The sequence below is a fragment of the Antedon mediterranea genome, chromosome 5 (assembly GCF_964355755.1).
Source record: "Antedon mediterranea chromosome 5, ecAntMedi1.1, whole genome shotgun sequence".
Lineage (NCBI taxonomy): Eukaryota > Metazoa > Echinodermata > Crinoidea > Comatulida > Antedonidae > Antedon > Antedon mediterranea.
The window spans coordinates 8,598,588-8,618,110 of NC_092674.1; the positions used below are offsets into that span (position 1 = coordinate 8,598,588).

The 19,523-nt window shown below is 32.9% G+C and overlaps 1 protein-coding gene across 1 annotated transcript in view; it reads left to right on the forward strand.

Moving 5' to 3' along the window:
* The first annotated feature begins 1,330 nt into the window (after positions 1 to 1,330).
* Positions 1,331 to 19,523, forward strand: part of LOC140049260 (ras-related protein Rap-2a-like) — a 38,700-nt gene continuing 20,507 nt past the window's right edge. Inside the window, exon 1 of the mRNA XM_072094105.1 lies at positions 1,331 to 2,298. Within this exon, the coding sequence (XP_071950206.1) occupies positions 1,701 to 2,261 (561 nt within the window). The 5' untranslated portion in view covers positions 1,331 to 1,700 and the 3' untranslated portion in view covers positions 2,262 to 2,298. The remainder of the gene's footprint in view (positions 2,299 to 19,523) is intronic.

Here is a 19,523-nt window from a genome sequence, read left to right on the forward strand (position 1 = left end):
TTGTCCATTTTATATGGAGAGTTGACTGATATTTTATTATTATAGGTAAAATATTTGTGCTGAAGCATCATGTGCCATTAATTATTTCATATAAATAAATTTAACAATTATCAATTTTCATTGTTAGTAGACTTACTGTAACTCCTGGCATTTAATGGTAGAGCCTATGTAGTGTAAGTTGAAGTACAATATGCATGGGGAACTTTGATTGGAGAGTTCTGACATATAATATTAATATTCTGTCAAAGATAGATATCAGAAAGTATTTCATAATTTAATGTTTGCCATCAAAATCTGATCTGGCCCCTGAAATACAAAGGCTGCTGTACTGAACATATTATTTGTACAGTACATTGTAACAACAAATGAATTCATGGTTTTGTGTTATTTGACTACTATTGTTATATCTAATTTTTTTCTGTTCGAAATATTAATAATAGTTTATTTCATTTTTGTAAAGTATGGTAATCATAATTTATATTATTATTACTTTATTATTGTTGTTATAAATCTGCATTATATTTTTTTAGTGTTAAAGCATATCCAGGATTTTATGTATAAATTTACACAATAAAATAATAATTATGGCGAAAAAAAGTTTTAATTGGCCTTATTTCTGTTTAACCCAATCTAACCTGATAATGCAAAAAGTATGTCTACCGCCCTCTATATTTTACTAAGTTTACCGTACAGTACTTTCAAAATCCGGTAAAATGTTTGTGCATTGTCTTTAGTTGTGTATCAATTAGAAAATAGTTTTTAAAAATCAATTACATTGGTGTGGGGGGTTTTTTTTCTGCTCACTGAAAGAAAATACAAGTTTTCTTCACATCTAAAAATAACATTATAGATTATCATTCAATTCTCAATTTATATTGATGCATACTGTAATCTAAGTATATCATCAGTGAAAGTTTAATTGAAGATATTTTAAGATATTAGTTAGTCTCAAGAATGTTTTTTTAAATAGGCCTAATATAATAAAGCTTGATTGTTGCTTGTTTATTTAATTGACTGTATTACTGTTTACAAAGAAGAATATTCCAATGAACATTATTTCTTATTTAAATCAAGTTATATTTAGTTAATACATTGAAACCCCTTGATTGTCAATATCTTAGTCACCATTTTGTTAATGAATTGCTATTTTAGTAGTAAACTTAATTAATCGGCATGGTTGATTTACTAACTGAAAAACAGAGGGTGTAGTAGAAATTAATATAAGAGCTAACTTCCGCGTTCTGCTGGTGGTCAGTATTTTTCTAGTAACTTAAGTGTGCATGCCGCACCCGCTGGTTTGTCGTATTGGCATGCGCTGAATTTAGCACAGGCTTTATAGGCTGCTGCTCAGTGCTGTACGTCGTGTTATTGTGGTAGTCTGCGAGTGATATTTTTGGTGTATGATGAGTTTTTTTCGTTATTAGTTTTAATTAACAGTGTTTCGAATTAATCATGACATCATGTGGCATATTGATGACAGTTTTAACGATTCCAACAACTCGTAACTGATATAATTGAGTTGTTTCCGCTGATTTCAACAAAATATTTGTGTACAAACTTTGGAAAGTTTTGAGTTAGGCAAGCCTAGGCCCGTTATACCCGTATTGTTATTGTGAGGGAACTCACAGCCTCGACGACTGGCACTTTAAAACGTACGAGGTAATTGGTACTATCGAGGTAGGCTTAGACTTTTCATAATTATGAAGGAATACAAAGTTGTGGTTCTCGGGGCCGGTGGGGTTGGAAAGAGTGCGATAACTGTACAATTCGTCTCTGGAAATTTTGTTGAAAAGTATGATCCCACAATCGAGGATTTTTACCGGAAAGCAATCGAAGTTGAAAATGTGATGGCTATTTTGGAAATTTTAGACACAGCCGGAACAGAGCAGTTTGCATCAATGAGGGATTTATATATACGTAATGGACAGGGATTCCTAATTGTCTTTAGCATCACAAGTAAACAAAGTTTTAACGATGTTGTAAATCTTAGAGAGCAGATTCTACGTGTTAAGGGCAAAGACAATGTACCGATGGTACTCGTAGCCAACAAAGCAGACTTGGAAAAAGAAAGGCAGGTTCCCACAAGTGAGGGAATGATTTTAGCAAACCGATGGGGTGTACCTTTTTACGAGACGTCCGCCAAAACACGGCAGAATGTAAATGAAATATTTGCGGACTGTGTCGTTGAAATTATGCATTTACTGCAGCCTCAAAAGAAGGCCGCGACTTGCTGTGGAGGCAACGGATGTACCCTTCTATGAAAAAATTTTTTATTTTAGGATGTATCATTTTTTGAAGGTATGATAAATCAATATATGATTGATTTTTTATTTAATATAAATTTTACTTTAATATATTCATTTTTTGTATAAAAAATCAATTTTACTTTCATAATAATGTATTTATTTTTTTATTTTAGTACAGCATCTTTATACAATAGGCCTATTTATTATCTATTTATTTGGTATGTACTTAACACAATGAAAGCACCAGAATATACTTTTTGTCTGGTGGTTCCTTGTAACAAAAATATCTTTTTCACCACTTGCTCTAAAGTATTACGCATTTAGTGATAATAGCGTATACAGTCTCAAAATAGTTAGTGTACTACGCCTTTGAGGTTGAAAAGGAGAGTGTCAAGGAACCATCTACACAGTAGTAGGCCTACAGTTAAGCCTGTTACTAATAAGTTTTATTAGCAAAACTCCAAATAAATATAAGATACTGTATTATGTCTATTAAACAGTATCATGTTAAATGGTCAATGTCCAAGCACACGCATGATTGGACTTATGTCACGTTCACATCCAAACAAAGTTGAGTGAACTACACTTTATCTTATTAATAATATTTGATTGCGCCAGGGTTTCCTTGAGTCATGTTTTAGTATCACTTTGTTGAAGAGTCTATTGATCACGTTTTCTCTGATGTTTACATTCAATTTTGCACTTTTTGTCTTTTTTAGACAGTAATGTGTTATTACATAATAAGCCTACCGTATACATTTTAAATTTTGAGGGTAATCTTAAATAATTATTGATGTTATAGGATTAAAGATTAAATTAGATTTTAATTCGTCATTTTGGGGAATTATATTAGATCTTTGTGATAGAATATATAAAACAAGGATAATCCATCATAAAAATCTTCTTATCCGCGCAAATGCTAAACATGTACATTAAATTATGAGCGCAAAAAGTTGCTATCCTATGACCAGACGATGCATACAGTACTGTAGGCCTATGCTTATAGTTTAGTGGTGAATTGTGCCCATTATGTTCCTACAACCAGATGTTTTTACTCTTCATATCAGTCCTTTTAGTACATTTATGAGATTAAGCTTATATGTGGGGGTATAAGTGCAATAATCTTAATGCTTACAATTGTTATTATCAAATTGTAAAGTTTGTTCAACCAATTGAATTGAAGCTACTATACAAACTATATGAGTTGAATGTGGACATTTGAGTCACATTAAGTACCAGGCAATTATAACATTCAAATGATAGTTTCTAATAAATGTCCCTGTCTGTCATCATTGTGACATACAGTACCGTCAATGTGACAACTTTATATCAGTTCAAAGTACCAGGGCATCACGTATGCAAAACCCAGGAGAGCAACAAATCGCTCTCCTCAAATCACCGAGGAGAGCAATTCGCTCTCCTTGAAAAAATTTTAAATCGCTCTCCTCAAATGTTTATGTAAATATGTAACAAAATTACAATTATTAATTTTTTGTACACATTTTTTTTGCCCGACAGGGGTGGGGATAACCCCCCCCCCCCCCCCCCGCCGGGCACAACAAATGTATACTGTACCTCTCCCCTAAAATCCCCCACACCCACCTTCACACAATATTTTCCGTGGGGATCGTATTATTCTACAGTAAAAAAACTCAAGCCAATTTTTTTTTTATGGCCTGGGTAGATTGGGTTTCAGGAGCCTGGCCTGGAGAATCCTGTCCTGGCCAACTATCTATGCCTTTAGCCTAGCTTTTCTAGCCTAGCTTGTTGGCCTAGAAATCAGACAGAAAACCTGAAAAGTATTTACCTGCAATTCATAAATTATACAATTCTAACATGCAACAGCCATTAAAATATTGATAATAAGTTACAAAGTGTCATTTTAAAATAATTAAGAAAGATATTTGATCGTGTTTACATGTGTCACACATGGGCGCACGCACAATAGGGGAGGGCTGAGAGAGCTTCTAGAAGATGCTGACGTCACACGTCAGCACGTGTTTTGAGGAGGATTTGAGTGACCAAAATTGGTTAGAACTTTCGAAGAAATAATCCATCTTCAAAATGACATAATTAAAGCAACCAGCAGCTAAGCTTTTTTAAATAATAAACATTATATTTAGGCCTCCTATATTAATGTTTCCTTTTAAAATTAAATATATTTTATTAACTCGTTCCATAAAAACATAAAGGGAAAAATTATTGGTTGGGACGTGATCTTCCTGTAAAGGAGGTGTTTCTATGACACCGTACTGGTTGCACTATGAGGCGATGAAGTAAACTCGCCCTTGAATAATGCGCGCAGGCAGGGGAATCCCCTTTGTTGGTACCTCGCACTGGAGCGCGATGAATTGCTCTCCTTTTCGAAGGTTGTTGATTGCGATCGCGCTCGCGATCCTTAAAAACGAGGGACTGCCATTAGGCTTGTAGCTTTATAACTTAGCTTATATATTATTAGCCTAGGCCTAGATTGGTTTTAACTTTTAAAAATCCACGTGTTTTTAGGCCTCTTGACAGAAAAATCAACACTGTCAAAAGCTAGGCTCTATTTTGAAAATTAAGGAGCGCGATAAATTGCTCTCCTCGAAGCCTGTTGAGGAGCGCGGAGGAGCGCGGTCGCGCAGGCGCTCCTTATAAATGATGCCCTGAAGTACACTATGCCTGTACAATAAAACATTGATTTTGCAGATTAAATATATTGATTATTTTAACAGAATGTTGTATAAAATGGCCTTGGTTTAAAGACCAAATTAAAATGTGCTAGTACCTGCATCTATGTTGAAGGGTACCTTTCAATATGTTATGGTTACATTCAGGAAATTTAACAATAGGCCAAGCCCTAAATAGCTTTTAAACTGTGCACCTTGCAGGAAGCCCAGACCCTGCGCATTTGTTCTTTTTTACCCCTACCATTGTGCAAACCAAACAATGTGAACTTTCTTACAATTGTTCTTTTTTGTTCAATTATTCAAGTGTGTGATGTTTATTGCAGACCTTTGAAGACATGATTAATCATTAGTCCTAGTAATAATAGCATTACTCCTAAATAATTACTTAATTCATTTCAACAGGTTCAACCTACAGTAGCTTGAAATTAATCAATGGCAATTTATAAGCCAATAAGTATGGTCATCGGATGTGTTTTTGACAAAAACTTTATAGAATTTCTTGTATTTATGTATAATTCAGCTTTTACTTCCAACAAGGTGTGGTACTGTATAGTATTAGCCCACTTTAAACTGATGATATTAGTACCAAAACTCTTCATTTCTGGTCTACAGTAGGATAGGTTACCATGGTGTTGAAACATATTTTTCGTTTCACAGGAAAGTGTCTCCTGTCTATCATCTTATAGGGAGTTCCCCTTTTAAAACATCAACTTTGGGTTTGCTATTTTATCACTTACAGGTCTGTACTGTGTATATTATTTATATATGTAATAGTACAGTATATCAATAATATTACTTTTATAGAAATTATTTGCTGTCAGCCATATTGAAAATTAGACCTTTTTATGTTGACTTCCTTTCAAAAGGTTAAAGGTTAAATGAAACTCAATAACATACCATCCCCCAGTGTACATAAGTTAATTCACAAAGCTCATAAAACTGTTGTTTATTCTCCATACAGACCCCTTTACCTCTTTAATCATAAAAAGAAACATTTTGATCACAAATAAATACTGTAACTAAAACAAAACAATAAAGTTAAATCATAAACATGAGGTCAGCGGTTCAAATCAGACAATCAGAAAAAATACAATTAGTACTGTATATCATTTTCCAAACATAATGTTTATCAATATTTTAATAAAATATTGGGTTTTGGCCACTTTGGCATTCCATAATATTTTGCAAATTTAACTTAATTTATAGTTAAACTTTAACCATTTTGGCCTTCCATAATTCACTGTAGTACAATTACTGTATTATTATGTATTATTACATAGTTTTTATGATACATTAAACAGATGTATTTATTGCAGTATAATCTTATTTAATTAAAGTAAAAAGAATGTACAATTTAAAGGGAGAAATTATATCAACATAAAAGTTAAATATATTACTTATACATAATAAATGATATGACTTCCTCTATCGTAACCATCCACCATACAATCGAGTCTCCTTGTCTCGGTCTTAAAAAATGTCCTGCCTCCTTAAACTCGACAATGATTAAATCCGCATAATAAACCGATAAATTGTGCAGAACGTGCGCAATCCACAGTAAACAACCAATGTAGGTAGTTAACGACATTTTCTATACTATTTACACATACAAAGTCATCGGATCCTAAGTACTTGCGCAACGATCAGGTTTCAACTGATAGTTCAAAGTTGTTATTTTACACACATTTCGTAATTACAGATTACAACGTATTCTGTTTACAACCGAATTATTTAAGTGATAAAAATTAAGGATCAAACTGCATTTTTAGTGTTTCTAAATTTAGTTTTATTGATTTTTTAACTTCCTTAAGAATAGTGATTATTCAAGAGTCAGACTGAGTCAAGATTACACATAAAATAATGGCTGTACATATTGTAGATGTACAGTATACCTTACAGTGTGTTTAGTTGCTGTAATGTAAATTTAATCTTTTTTTTTTTTGCTTTGCTTCCCGCCCTTTTTAACGAGCTACACCTTAATATTTTTGGTATTTCATTTAAAGCTTTTATATGCCCCACCATTCCCATTCATTTCCTTTATTGCATCAAGTAAACAATGATGAAGTTGACACAACTATTCATAAAAATTGACCAAGAAGAAATATACACATATACATATAACAAAAACAGTACAGTACAGTTTCGTTCCTCCCACTGATGCCAGTCGCATCCAAGAGGCAGTCTTCTCTATCATCCAAATATATGCTGGGTCAGACTGTTGAAGGGCTTCCTTGACTGGGTTAGCTTCTTAGCTTGACTAGGATCGCACTAAAGGAGATTTCTTAATTTATTCCAGGGGTCACGATAGTATGGTTTCCGCGCTTGTGCAAAGAGCAAGTTTCCAAAGACAACAAAAAATAACAATACCGTTAAGCTACTTGGGTTTTGAAACATTTATAAAAAAGAAAAAGGACGGGGAAATTATTATTTTAATATTATGAATAAGTACAGTAAAATTTATTTGTTTCCTACTGTAAACATGGGCCTATAGATCAACTTTTTGACTTCTCACTGTAAGCGTTTTAGCTTCCCACACTGATTTCACAACCTAAACTAAATTATTTAATTTCATGTTTAGTTTCACTGTCAATCATGTTTTTATAGACAAATTCTGGGAATGTTCTATGAATAAACTAATGTTAAAATGTTTTTACAAAAGCACACTACAGTACACGTACCATCTTTTCTACAGTACATACAGTATTACAAACAAGACTAAATGCAGTGAGAGCAATTGTATAATAGACTCAACTCCATACAACAGGCACAGTAGGTTTTGGAGGATAATATGTAAAACATCAAATAATAGCATTATTGGATTATGAATAGTCACCTACATAGACACATGACCTTTTAACCCTGCCAGTGATTTCTGTACCGTCTCCACATTGTGAAAATAAAAACGCCTCGATACATTTAGTGTTAGTACAAGAAGTAAATTTTCCATCACTTTGACTGCCAAACACGAAGATCTTCGTTTTTGGAAACACAACGCTTGACTGCCAAACACGAAGATCTTCGTTTTTCGCGTTTTTTTACGAAATCCGGTAGGTAGGTTAATTATTGGTATATACTATAAATATGAACACTAAATTCGGTCTGGACCGTGAATATTTTACCTTTTGAAAGTAACTAATCTGGTTACGAACGATTGTCAAAATGGTACCTGTCGAAATAACATACACCGCGCATCACAGTAGCGCGTACAGCGATGGTTTGGCGCATTGTGTATCGGTCGCGCTAGCTATGCCGCCGAAGCATTACAAAGGTTTATGTGGATTGGCATGTTAGTTATCTGAATAAAAAATAATGGATGAATTTTCAATAAGAAGTCTTTAATTTTATTATTGTATGTATACCCTAATTGTTTTGGTGTTTCACTGTAAGTGGCCGAGTTTCACGCAACAAACTTGTTTAGAAATGGTATGAATATTATCATCAGTTTACTAGCTAGGCTGGTAGTACTAGGCTATAGCCTAGGCCTAGTCGTAAAACGGTTCCGGAACAACTTTAGGCCTAGTTAACTAGGCCGGGTGTCTTTACTATGTGGATTTTGGCGAAACATTGATGTAAGATTTATGATTTATAAAATGTAATACATATTTCGATAGTGATAACTTGTTTTTATAAGCCTACCGGTGCCGTGTAAGTAACTTTTTCGTTGTTTGTTGATCTCACCGGGCGATATTTTCATATTGTGATGTCTTGCACAAAATCGCGAATATCTCGACTTTCTTGCGCGAAACTACGAAAAACTCAAAAAGTGCGTTACTTTCATTTTACTATTACGATTTATATATTGCGATTTGAAAATCGTTCTTGGTACCATTGTAAAGCTAAAATCTTTATGATTATTTTAGTCTAAATTACATATAAATCAGATCACATACATAGTTTCAATCAGCTTTAATAAAAACATCGAATTGGGCTATAAACGCTGGCGGTGGCAGTTTCTAACTGGAAAAACCTCTGGCAGTCAAAGTGTTAACACTGAATGATCTACAGTATGTACAGATTACACTACAGTATATCCCATACACATACTGTACTGTACATATTTGGTCATATTTTAAAGTCTCTTTTAGCCATCTGGTTGTACAAACCTGCTACCTTATCTGCACTACAACCTTTTTTGATTGGAAATTTGTATTCCAAAAACACCCATTATTATCAAAACTTACGGTCAGTAACCATAAAAGATAAACCTGTAGTCCTTCAGAGAGACAAGGTACCATTCCACTGTACCCAGTAAAATACTTAATTTCAACAACATACTTAGTATCAAACTACTGTATAGTACGTATACTACTATTTACATCAGTTCAACTTCTAGTCGTCCGATATCTCCTTAACAGAAAATGTTCAAATCCTATGCATTTTCCAATGAACCAATCAACTTTGTGAAGGATTTGTAAAAGCAAAGTTTTTTAAATTTTTTAGTAGGAGGTCGTTCACCTAATTACATTTGCGATACTGTAAGAACTGCTAATGTAATATGATTAACTACACATCATATTTATCTTTTTTTATTTAAAACCTTCTGGCGATAGAGATTTATGACTGCTCTTCATGCCTTCTGCGATGAACACATTTCACCGCTATTATGTTACGATTTCCATCGCATTTCATTCAATAATCAAAGATGCTAATTTTTGCCGGTTTGCTTCTTGCTGTAAACCGAGATTTTAATGTGGGAAACATGACCGACAAAACGCCAATACTGAGTAACATTATGATTCAAAATTTGCACGGTGAATGGTTATGTGGGTTTATTCGCAACATTTATAATTTAGAACTATGATTAAGTATCAGTAAGGAAATAAACGCAATAAAAGATGATTAGGATATCGTATCCAACTCGAAAATGATAATTGCATTTGAATGACAATTGAGGATTTCAATTTCTATTGTTTAATATGAATTTGAATAATTTGAAACCACATATACAGTAGATAGTATCAACACAACCTACAGGAATATTATACTGTAGCAAAAAGTGGAAAAAGGGAAAAAATAACTACCATTTAATTAACGATTTTTAATGATTTATAGTACATGCTCAATATAAATTCCAATATAAACTGGTATATTTACACAGGCATACGGAAACTCTAAACTACCCAGTGATATACTAATGGAAATCAACCAAGAATCGTACCAGGAATCTTTTTAAAAGGATATGTCGTCATACCACCATCTAGACCACTGGGATTTATTTTCATGGTATGGTTTAAATCTATTTCCTGCATACCTGTAGCTTATCGGGATAAACCGACAATAGCCTTTCTCCTCTAAGAGTGAGATATAACTCGATAAATAGAATTTTTTATTAAACATCTCTGTCCACAAACGGTATAGTCCCATGAAATTTTATTGGATAGTGACTCTTTAATTCTGGTCATTGGGTCAAACTTCAAACTGGGAATTTGTTGGATCCAGGAATTTTCAATAGACACCTTCAAATGCATTGTGTACAGTAGGCCATAGTATCTTTCTGTTTACTGTACCTGTTGGTAGACATATCCAAAATAAACAAAGGGACAATCAAATAGATAGTGAGACTACTGGTATGTACTGTACTGTACTATATGTTTAATATTAATAAGGCCTTATTGTCCAATCTGTACAACACAACTTATAATCTGTATTTTACTTTATATTTGCACTGTAGAAATATTAAATAATAACTCTGTGATTTATTTTCATAATATATGCATTGTAATATAGTGAAGTGAATATTGGTAATAAAAATGTGTTGTTACATTAGTGAATATGACTATGTTTCGTTAAAATGAATAGTAGCTAAAGGCTATGGTATTGTAATAGATTTACACTGTATACAGCAGCTTTAACAATTTATTAATAATAATCTACAGCATAAAATTTTTTCTGAATATGCTAATTTTGATTTTTATTTGTTCTCCAGGTAGAGTTTGTAGAATTAAATTTTCATTAGGAGAAACAACGTTTTAAAGAATCAAGGACGTTGTCCGCGATTACTCTGTACTGTATATTACAGATCAATCTGTTGTATTACAGTACACCATTGTGTACAATTGTTTTTAATAAAATATTCATAGATTCTTTGTCTACTTTTACTTGAAACTGCTGTATCAGCAACGTAGGAGAGTCGATTGTGGCTTGATGGTGATGATGTTTGGCTACGAATCCAAGGGTCCTGGTTCAAGTCCTGTCATATTTCAGGATTTTTTCTAATGACAAATTAATGCCAAAGACTTAATTAAGACTGTTTATGTAGAGCATCTTGTGTATAGGTTTGTCTTTTGCAAAGGATTGCCACCTTTAAGAAGGATATTGAATGAATTCGATATGGTTATCCCTGGCAATTTGCCTATCCCTGGCAATTTGCCTAAATACAGTATATGAAAACAAAACAATGCTTTTTTTTATCTTTTTTTTTAATATCAATAATAATATCATTAAAAAAACAAGTTTTTGTTAAATACCAAAATGATCAAATATTATTTATTTATTTTATTTTATTTTATTTTATGTCTTTAGGCAATGTGGCCAAGGATTACCAATAGTGAATTAATCACTGTCCTATCAGATAGGTGGTAATCCCCCTGATACAGGGGCTATTGTGTGAACCAGTTCACCGGGGTAACCCCCTACTATTCACCAGATAATAAAGAAAAACCCACTGCTGATAATGCTTCTTGAAGAAATTCTGGCACTGTGTTGTAAATCTTGTTAGAAAGTCCAAAACTAAAGTCACTGCCATCACAGCAACCTACCGTACAGTAGCCGAAACATCTGTGTAGGTTGCTAGTTTTAGGTTTCATCTACCATTTCTGATGGCAACCGAACTAACCACTTAACAACGGAGTTCCAGTGTACAGTAAATGCTAATTTACACAGAGCAGTAACAGTAAGCGGAAAAGTGCTTGTCCCATGTCAAATATGTATCTATCCTGAGCCGGTTTCCATTCAACCACCTGCCTGCTACACAATATCTGTAAGAAATAACATGTACAGGTATTCCACTTAGGCCTAGAGTGACCGCTCGTCTCTGTAAATTGGCTTGTGTGTCTTCTTGTTCAGAGGTTACCCCAGTGTTCTGATTCAGTTCCATCAGTTTGACCTGCTGTTCCTATTGGCCCTTTGTTATCATGAGAGGCTATGGTTGGTCACCAAAATAGAAAGTTTCTCTGCCATTTGTAATGCCATTTAAAAATAATGCGAGCAGAAAAAAAGGCTTTTATTTTCATATTGTTCATTGACCGAACTGAAGTGTCTCTAGTGTAACAAGTGTTATTCACAAATATTAACTAGTGATCGCTTTTCAGAAATCTCCATACACTTGTAGAGCCTCCTGACTGAATGAGGAAATCTACATTAATGATAATTGCCGACCCTGAACTTTACAAAGCTTTTAACTTTTCTTCCTTAATTCATGTTTTATTTATTCGATCTCATTCCATATTTGATTGAAGTAGAGTAGATAATTGGTAAATTCTGGCCATGACCTCAATTGGATTTCATTATAATATTGCAGTATACTAGTACCGTACCCTTACTTGATCACTGCCAATTATATTTGGCAAGATTGTGTTTTTCAAGTGTGCTGAGATAATCGTTAAATCTATTCTTTTTGTGTTAGTGTTTTTGCCATGTTTTTATTCCCTCAAAATAAAAAGTCCCTTGTTGTACATGATGAGCCACTAAATTTATTTTAAAAACGGTTAATTGCTTTAGTTTTGTGTATAAAAAGTGAAAAACTGATATTGTAGTCCATCCTAGTGCAAACCAACTTACTGTATTATAACAACAAGCCCCTGTAGTCCTCCCATCCTAGTGCGAACCAAGCTTTAGCAACAAGCCCCTGATGTTGTAGTCCTTCCATCCTAGTGCGAACTAAGCTTTAGCAACAAGCCCCTATAGTCCTTCCATCATAGTGCAAACCACGCTTTAGCAACAAACCCCTCCTGGTACAGCTGTAGTCTTTCCATCCTAGTGTGAACGAAGCTATAGCCCCAGGTCTTTGTGTCTAGTTGTAGATGTTATTGAAGTTAAAATATAAAAACATATTAGTTTATGATCTGTAGAGGAGTTTAGTGTCTAAAGAATCTGAAAATTAAACAGCAGGCAACTCAGCCGCCAAGCTTACAAGCTTTGCATTTACAATCAGAGCTTACTTTTACATCATTTATGATCGATTATAATCTTTTCTTTTTTTCTTCTTTTTTTTCATTAACCCACCTTTTATCAACGGTAACCATATTTAAAATGTATTTACAGTACTTCAAAAATACCCTTAAGACACAATATTGAAACAAATTAGAAATGTAAATTACTTATTCAAATTCAACCTATATTTATTTAACTACTGTAGAATGATATTTAACCTTTAACATTTGACCTCTGACCTACAGTATCTTATAGAATTTTATTTAGCATGGTTTGATAATAAATTATGCTAAAATCCCACACAAGAACAATCCCAATGCTTTTGATCAAATTACAACACATGGATGTAAAATGTACAGAACAATGGTTATGTACTTTTAACATGTGTTATTGTATTACTCTCAAAGGAAATATATTACTGTAAACAAATGGCATAGGCCTAGATAAGTTATCCTACAGACAGACAGTAAATTCTCCAGTCATTAGGCCATTAGATATGAATATGTCTACATTTGAATCTATTTTTAAAGATGATGTCATGTGCCTTATATTATGAACTATATGTACACAAATACTCTACATTAATAATATTATTCTAAAAATAATCAATCTTGTGGTTCAATTTGTACAGTTGGATTGCTATTAAGAAACCCAATAAAGTGTCCCCTAAATAGAGGTTTCAATACAGAGGTTGGCAGGAGTGTTAAAATGTACAGTATATTTCTCCTTGTTTGTTTCACATAAAAGTGGCCCCTTAAAAGGAAGGGTTTGACTGTAAACAATTTCTTAATTTACAATGTCTGGGCTAGTAATCTTTAATACCAAGTGGGATAGTAATTCTGTACAACTCAATATTTCACTTCCATTCTATCCCAGAATGCACAGTACGCACAGTAAGCAACCATGATTTTACATTTACACTGTAAATAAATAATTTCCACTGTTTGTACGGTACTGTGCATTACAGTATATTACAGTAAAATTATAAGTGCGATTCTCCATGGTTAATGACATACAGTAATTTATGTGTACGCATTAATGCATTCGTGTACATTACACATTATATTAGCATTGATTTAAAGTATTATGTAATCTTATCCAATGATTACCATTGAAATATACAAACGCATTAATTGATTCATGATTAGACTGGATATGTTCTATGTCCACAGGTAATCTTTTAATTGTATTAAATCAAAGCTTTATTAATCCAATTCCGTATACTACATGCCATACACGCCTAGTATTACAAGCAATTTGACATTGCTATTTTTAATTTAGCTGAGAATCAACTTAGTCTGTGTTACTAATTGAATGTCATAGATTTTATGTATGATATCAATTATATGCTTGTTTAAAACCAGCTATAAAAATGCATTTTTAGTAAATTAGTAGGATTTATGTCAAAGTTTTTTCGTCCCTTATTTAACCATTACAATACAGAACCCTATAAGCAAAATGTGAAAAAATGAATTAGGATATACTTCTACAGCACAGTAAATGTCTTTTTTACCTCTTTAAAAAAAAATAAAATACTGACTATGCATTAAATGCAAATCAAAACAAAACACTGTCTTTGTGAAGAATGAACAAATAATCAACGGTTCCCGGGGGAGGATTGACCATGTTTGTCGAATAGCAAAATATAACATTTTTGGATAAAAATAAAACAATACTCTACAGAGTGTGCCCAATCAAGGATTTTCATCTTTAAAAGTGACTAAAACTACCCTAAATGTCTAATATCGTCGGATCTTCTAGGGGGTGTGTATCCCCAACCATTTTTGGCCCTTCCGTCTGGCAAATCCTGGCACCACTATTGTCCTGGCTGGACATCAATAAGGTAACTCAATATCCAAAATCGTGTTTTCCTCCTTACTTATAAGACTAGTTCGGAAATTATAGTTTTCATGGTACTGTGTATCTTCTTAAAATCTAAATTTATACAATGAAAAATACTGTATTTCAATGAACAAAGCACTATTTGTTACCAAGCCACAGTTCATAGAATACAATGATTTTTTGTAATCAATAACCTTGTCTGTGATAATATAAACATTATGACTACACTACAGGCAGAAAACCCAAGATGACAATGGCAATACATGTTTACTATAAGATTACAGTGCAATTTAAACTGAAGCAATTATTGCCATATTTATTTGCCGTTTGATTAATACCGTTACAGTATATGTACAAATGTGGACCAAAAGAACACAATATTTCACATAGGAAAATGAGATTTTAAAAATACAAAATTATATTTCTAGTATATATATTATTTGTTCTTTAAATCAAGATTTAAATAAAAATTGTAATATTTTATGTTTATAGAAATGATACACTCTACAGTAGGTGGAGAAGGATTTTTCGGGAAAAATTTTTCTTGGGAAGCATTGAACTATTTTTGTTCTTATGATTTAATATTATAAATTTGTAGTAATTTGAAGAAATAATAGTGTTAATTTGAATTGGAAGGCCATATTTCATTTATTATTATGATTTCAATCAAACTTGGTCAATAGTAAAATTGTTGGAGTGTTGAAAACTTAGCGTCAAAGGTCACAAAATTCAACCAACTGGGTTCATGTTCTATAGAACATAGTATCTCTAGTTGTTATTATTGATGAGTTTTGTAGTGCTAAAATATATGTATGGTATTATTTTGTTAAAATTAAGGTGAAAAAGGATTTTATTTTGGTAATTTTTTTTAATTGTTGGTAATAATGTTGTTTCATGAATTTTTAGTTGTAGAGCTTTATTTAGGCTTCTTTGTTCATCCCAAGGACAGGTTCAGTAAAATACATCACCATCCAACGTTGAGATTGCATCATCATCCAGAAAAATTGTATAAACATAATACAGAACAACATGTAGGTGGGGTGAAGCCAATGTACTTTTTACAACAATAAATATAGAAGGTGGTCCCTTAGTATATATGCACTTCACAGATTGCACGCAAAGAAATTATAACTGTACATGAAATGTTATTTTTAAATTGGATAAAATCATCGTTACAATATAGAGCATCTTTAATGGAATTAATGAGGCAAAACACTTCATTCCTCTCATTTAGCGTACTTGTATAAAATCACTCCCGTGTGAATCAAGTTAAAACACTGCTTGTGTTTAATGCTTGATGGTAACAAACTTGCTTTCAACAATCAAGAAGAAATATATGAACCGTAGTACTAACAAATGAATGTTTAGATTTCATGCTGAATTCTGTAAAATACCAGTTCTGAACTCTCTTTTGGAAATTTCAATGCAAAAGGACATTAGGTTTAGGGTAGTGCAAGAAGATTTGGCATGCAATCGGGCCTCGATTCCTGTAAGCTATAAGTTCCCACAACAACCAGGAGAACCTACTGTAGGCTTTGCTGACAGGTATTTTGGCATCTCGTGTCCACTGTTATGGAACGGTCTTTCAGTGTCAATTCGGTCTGAAACTAACTTTGATAGCTCTAAGCGTAAACTAAAAACGTTTCTTCTTCAACAAGTTTATGGAACATAATTGTGATGTACACTTTTGATAATTGTTCATTCTAAGAGCACTATATCAAATTTGTAATGTTAAGGGTAGTACTTAATTTCTTAAGTTTTAGACATTTTTTGTTGGGTGCTGAATGTGTCCCCTTAATAGAGGTTCTAATTTTTATTTGTTGATATATCAATCCAAATTGGCATAATTGTGACTTCATTTCATATTCCAACTGAATATAATTATGAACCGATTCTCTTGCCATTTTAAACCTACATACAGTAATACAGTACCAGCATTATCTAAATATTTACTATAGTATATTTCTGTCTCTAAAATATAAAGATTTCTTCTTTAGTTGCTATTTTGTGAGGGTAGCCAAGCTACTACCTGTACAGTAAAAATATAGTATTTGAAACCCATTTGTATGAAAACATTTTTGAAAAGGCAACAAATACAGAATATGGATTTATCCTGTTTTGTTTAAAATGAGACCACAAATCTATCATAATATTTTGACCTTGTTTCGTGTTTGACCTGTAATTCTTTATTTGCTGGTTTGATTTTCCCTTTTGACTATTTTCTATTTTAGGTTGAATTATAGACTCTACAAGGTTGTTTAGGTCTTTTTTGGCAGCTAAATTTGTTTTGTTGAGAATTTATTTCTACATCGAATAGAGCGTACCATATTTTTATTGAGCATAAAATTAACACTTACTTGTCCACTCAATGGGTGGCCCACTGCATTCATGATCGTTAATGGCACAAATGTATCACTGGACCTACTGTAGGCTAGCCCAAACACAAATTATTTCGTCTCTATGTAAATGTATTTTTTTTTTAGTTTAATTGTTTGATTTATTTTTTAAGGCTTAATTTTGTAAAATGAATGATTAGTCACTCTTCTCCCCCCCCCCCTCCCCCTGATTAATTATAATAGTTCCAGTATCCTTATTTATTTAGAACAGTTCTTAATTGTTCAAATATTTACAAATGTCACATTTTGAAGGGTCAACTACTAGTAGTACTTCCTATAATCTAATAGCCATTTTCAATGATAAATTACCAATAAGTACCAATACCAATAGTAGATGCTAGAATAAGTATCCTTTAAGTGCTCTCTTTCACTCGTCTGACATGTACAGTAGTGTTCAACCTATGTGAAAATATTATTTTGACCTCCCCCTTCCTCGACCCCTCAATAAGCCTTCATGGATTCAGTCATCACTGCATTGTAGTACTGTTTTTAAATGCAATTCATACAGCAAGAATCACTCAACTGTTAAAACATCAGATCAGTTGCAATATTGCAATTTCACGCTTTTTTATCAACAATCTATGAGGAACTTATATAATCCGGAAATATACTGGTCATGTGATTTATACTTTTGTTTAAAAAAATGTGTCTAAGCTATATTTATTATACTAAATAAGCACTGCCCACACAAAAAATGCAGGCCTATAAAAAGATTGGCTTATACAGGACCTGAGGACCAAACTATGGTAGTTTCTTTTTACCTGTATGTATGTCATTAATGTATATGGACAATATTCCATGGATGGGCTTATAATTTATGGTGGGCCTACCGTATACTTGATTCTGTATGGCACTATGTTAGCAAAAAATGTAGGCCTATATTAGAGATTGACTTATACTTGAGGACCAAACTATGGTAGTTTTTTTTTTTACCTGTATGTAATTACTGTATATGGACAATATTCCATGGATGGGCTTATATTTTATGGTGGGCCTATACTTGATTCTGTATGGTACTATGTTAGATTTTAGTAGTATTGTACAAGTTGAGTAGCATTTTCCCAGAATGCTCTACTTGGCAATAAGATTGTTATTGTAAGCAAAGGACTTCAGTTTATGTTGTAAAGATTTTTCTATACTATCTATCTGTCTAACTCTCTCTAGTCTAGTGTAAAAATACAGTAAGGAATGTATGTTGTTTGTTACAAATTTGCCTTTTTATTTCTACAAGCCACCCACCCAAAGGCTCTTATTCTTACCTACAGTAAATATCTCATGTTTGTTTGCAATAAAAGATGCTGTAACATGAGATTCTTCAATGTTCATCATTATTACTACTATAATACAAATGTTACACAAATTATTCAACCTTACTCGTTAAAAAAGACAACAAAGATTTGAACCAGTTCTTTTTGGTTGGCTGATCTGATTGCCAGCTGAACTATCACATTTATTCTCCCCATAGACCACGATTCCTTCTGATGCGTTCTATATCAATGTGATCCACTGAACACGAGCTGCGCTGGAGTGTGCAGTTGTTCATTGGTAATAGGTCATTGAGGGAAAATGAAATAGAAAGTTAGTTAGAACTGATTGTTCATGACTGAATCATTTCATTGGCTACAGATCATCGGTTCCAATCTAAAATTGGAGGAAAAGTGTTTCATTTTTGATCGAAAATAATTATTGTATTTTTTAATTCTTCTCTCACGTGACGCTTTTGCTAAATCTGCTCGAGAACTACCATAAAATCAAATCTTTCAATTGCGCTGAAAATTGGATAGAACCATGAACTGTAATGTTTTCGGGGCAGAAGATCCATGTAAATTACCCATGTTGTGTAATCCAATTTAGCTTGTTATGGTAGATTATTCATTTAAGTGGCCATAATTTCATTTGGAAATATTCTAAAGTGATGCTTCATATGTTTCAGTTTCATTTATCCAGTTTCTTGCTATTTTATTATATTAAATATTACAACCAAATATAGTTTAATACATAGGGTCTGTTTCTGCCGTATAGTAGCAAATAAACCGATTTTTATATCGGCTGTATTTTTGCAAAAAGTTGTGCTCCCAATAATCATTTAGATCAGTGGATGGTCGTTGATGATAAATGTTAAAAGTACCCAAAATACAATGTGCTCAGGTGGTCAAGATGCGACAGTAGTTGACTGAAGGTCAACAGCGGTCAATCAAATTACCATTATTTTGTGTTAC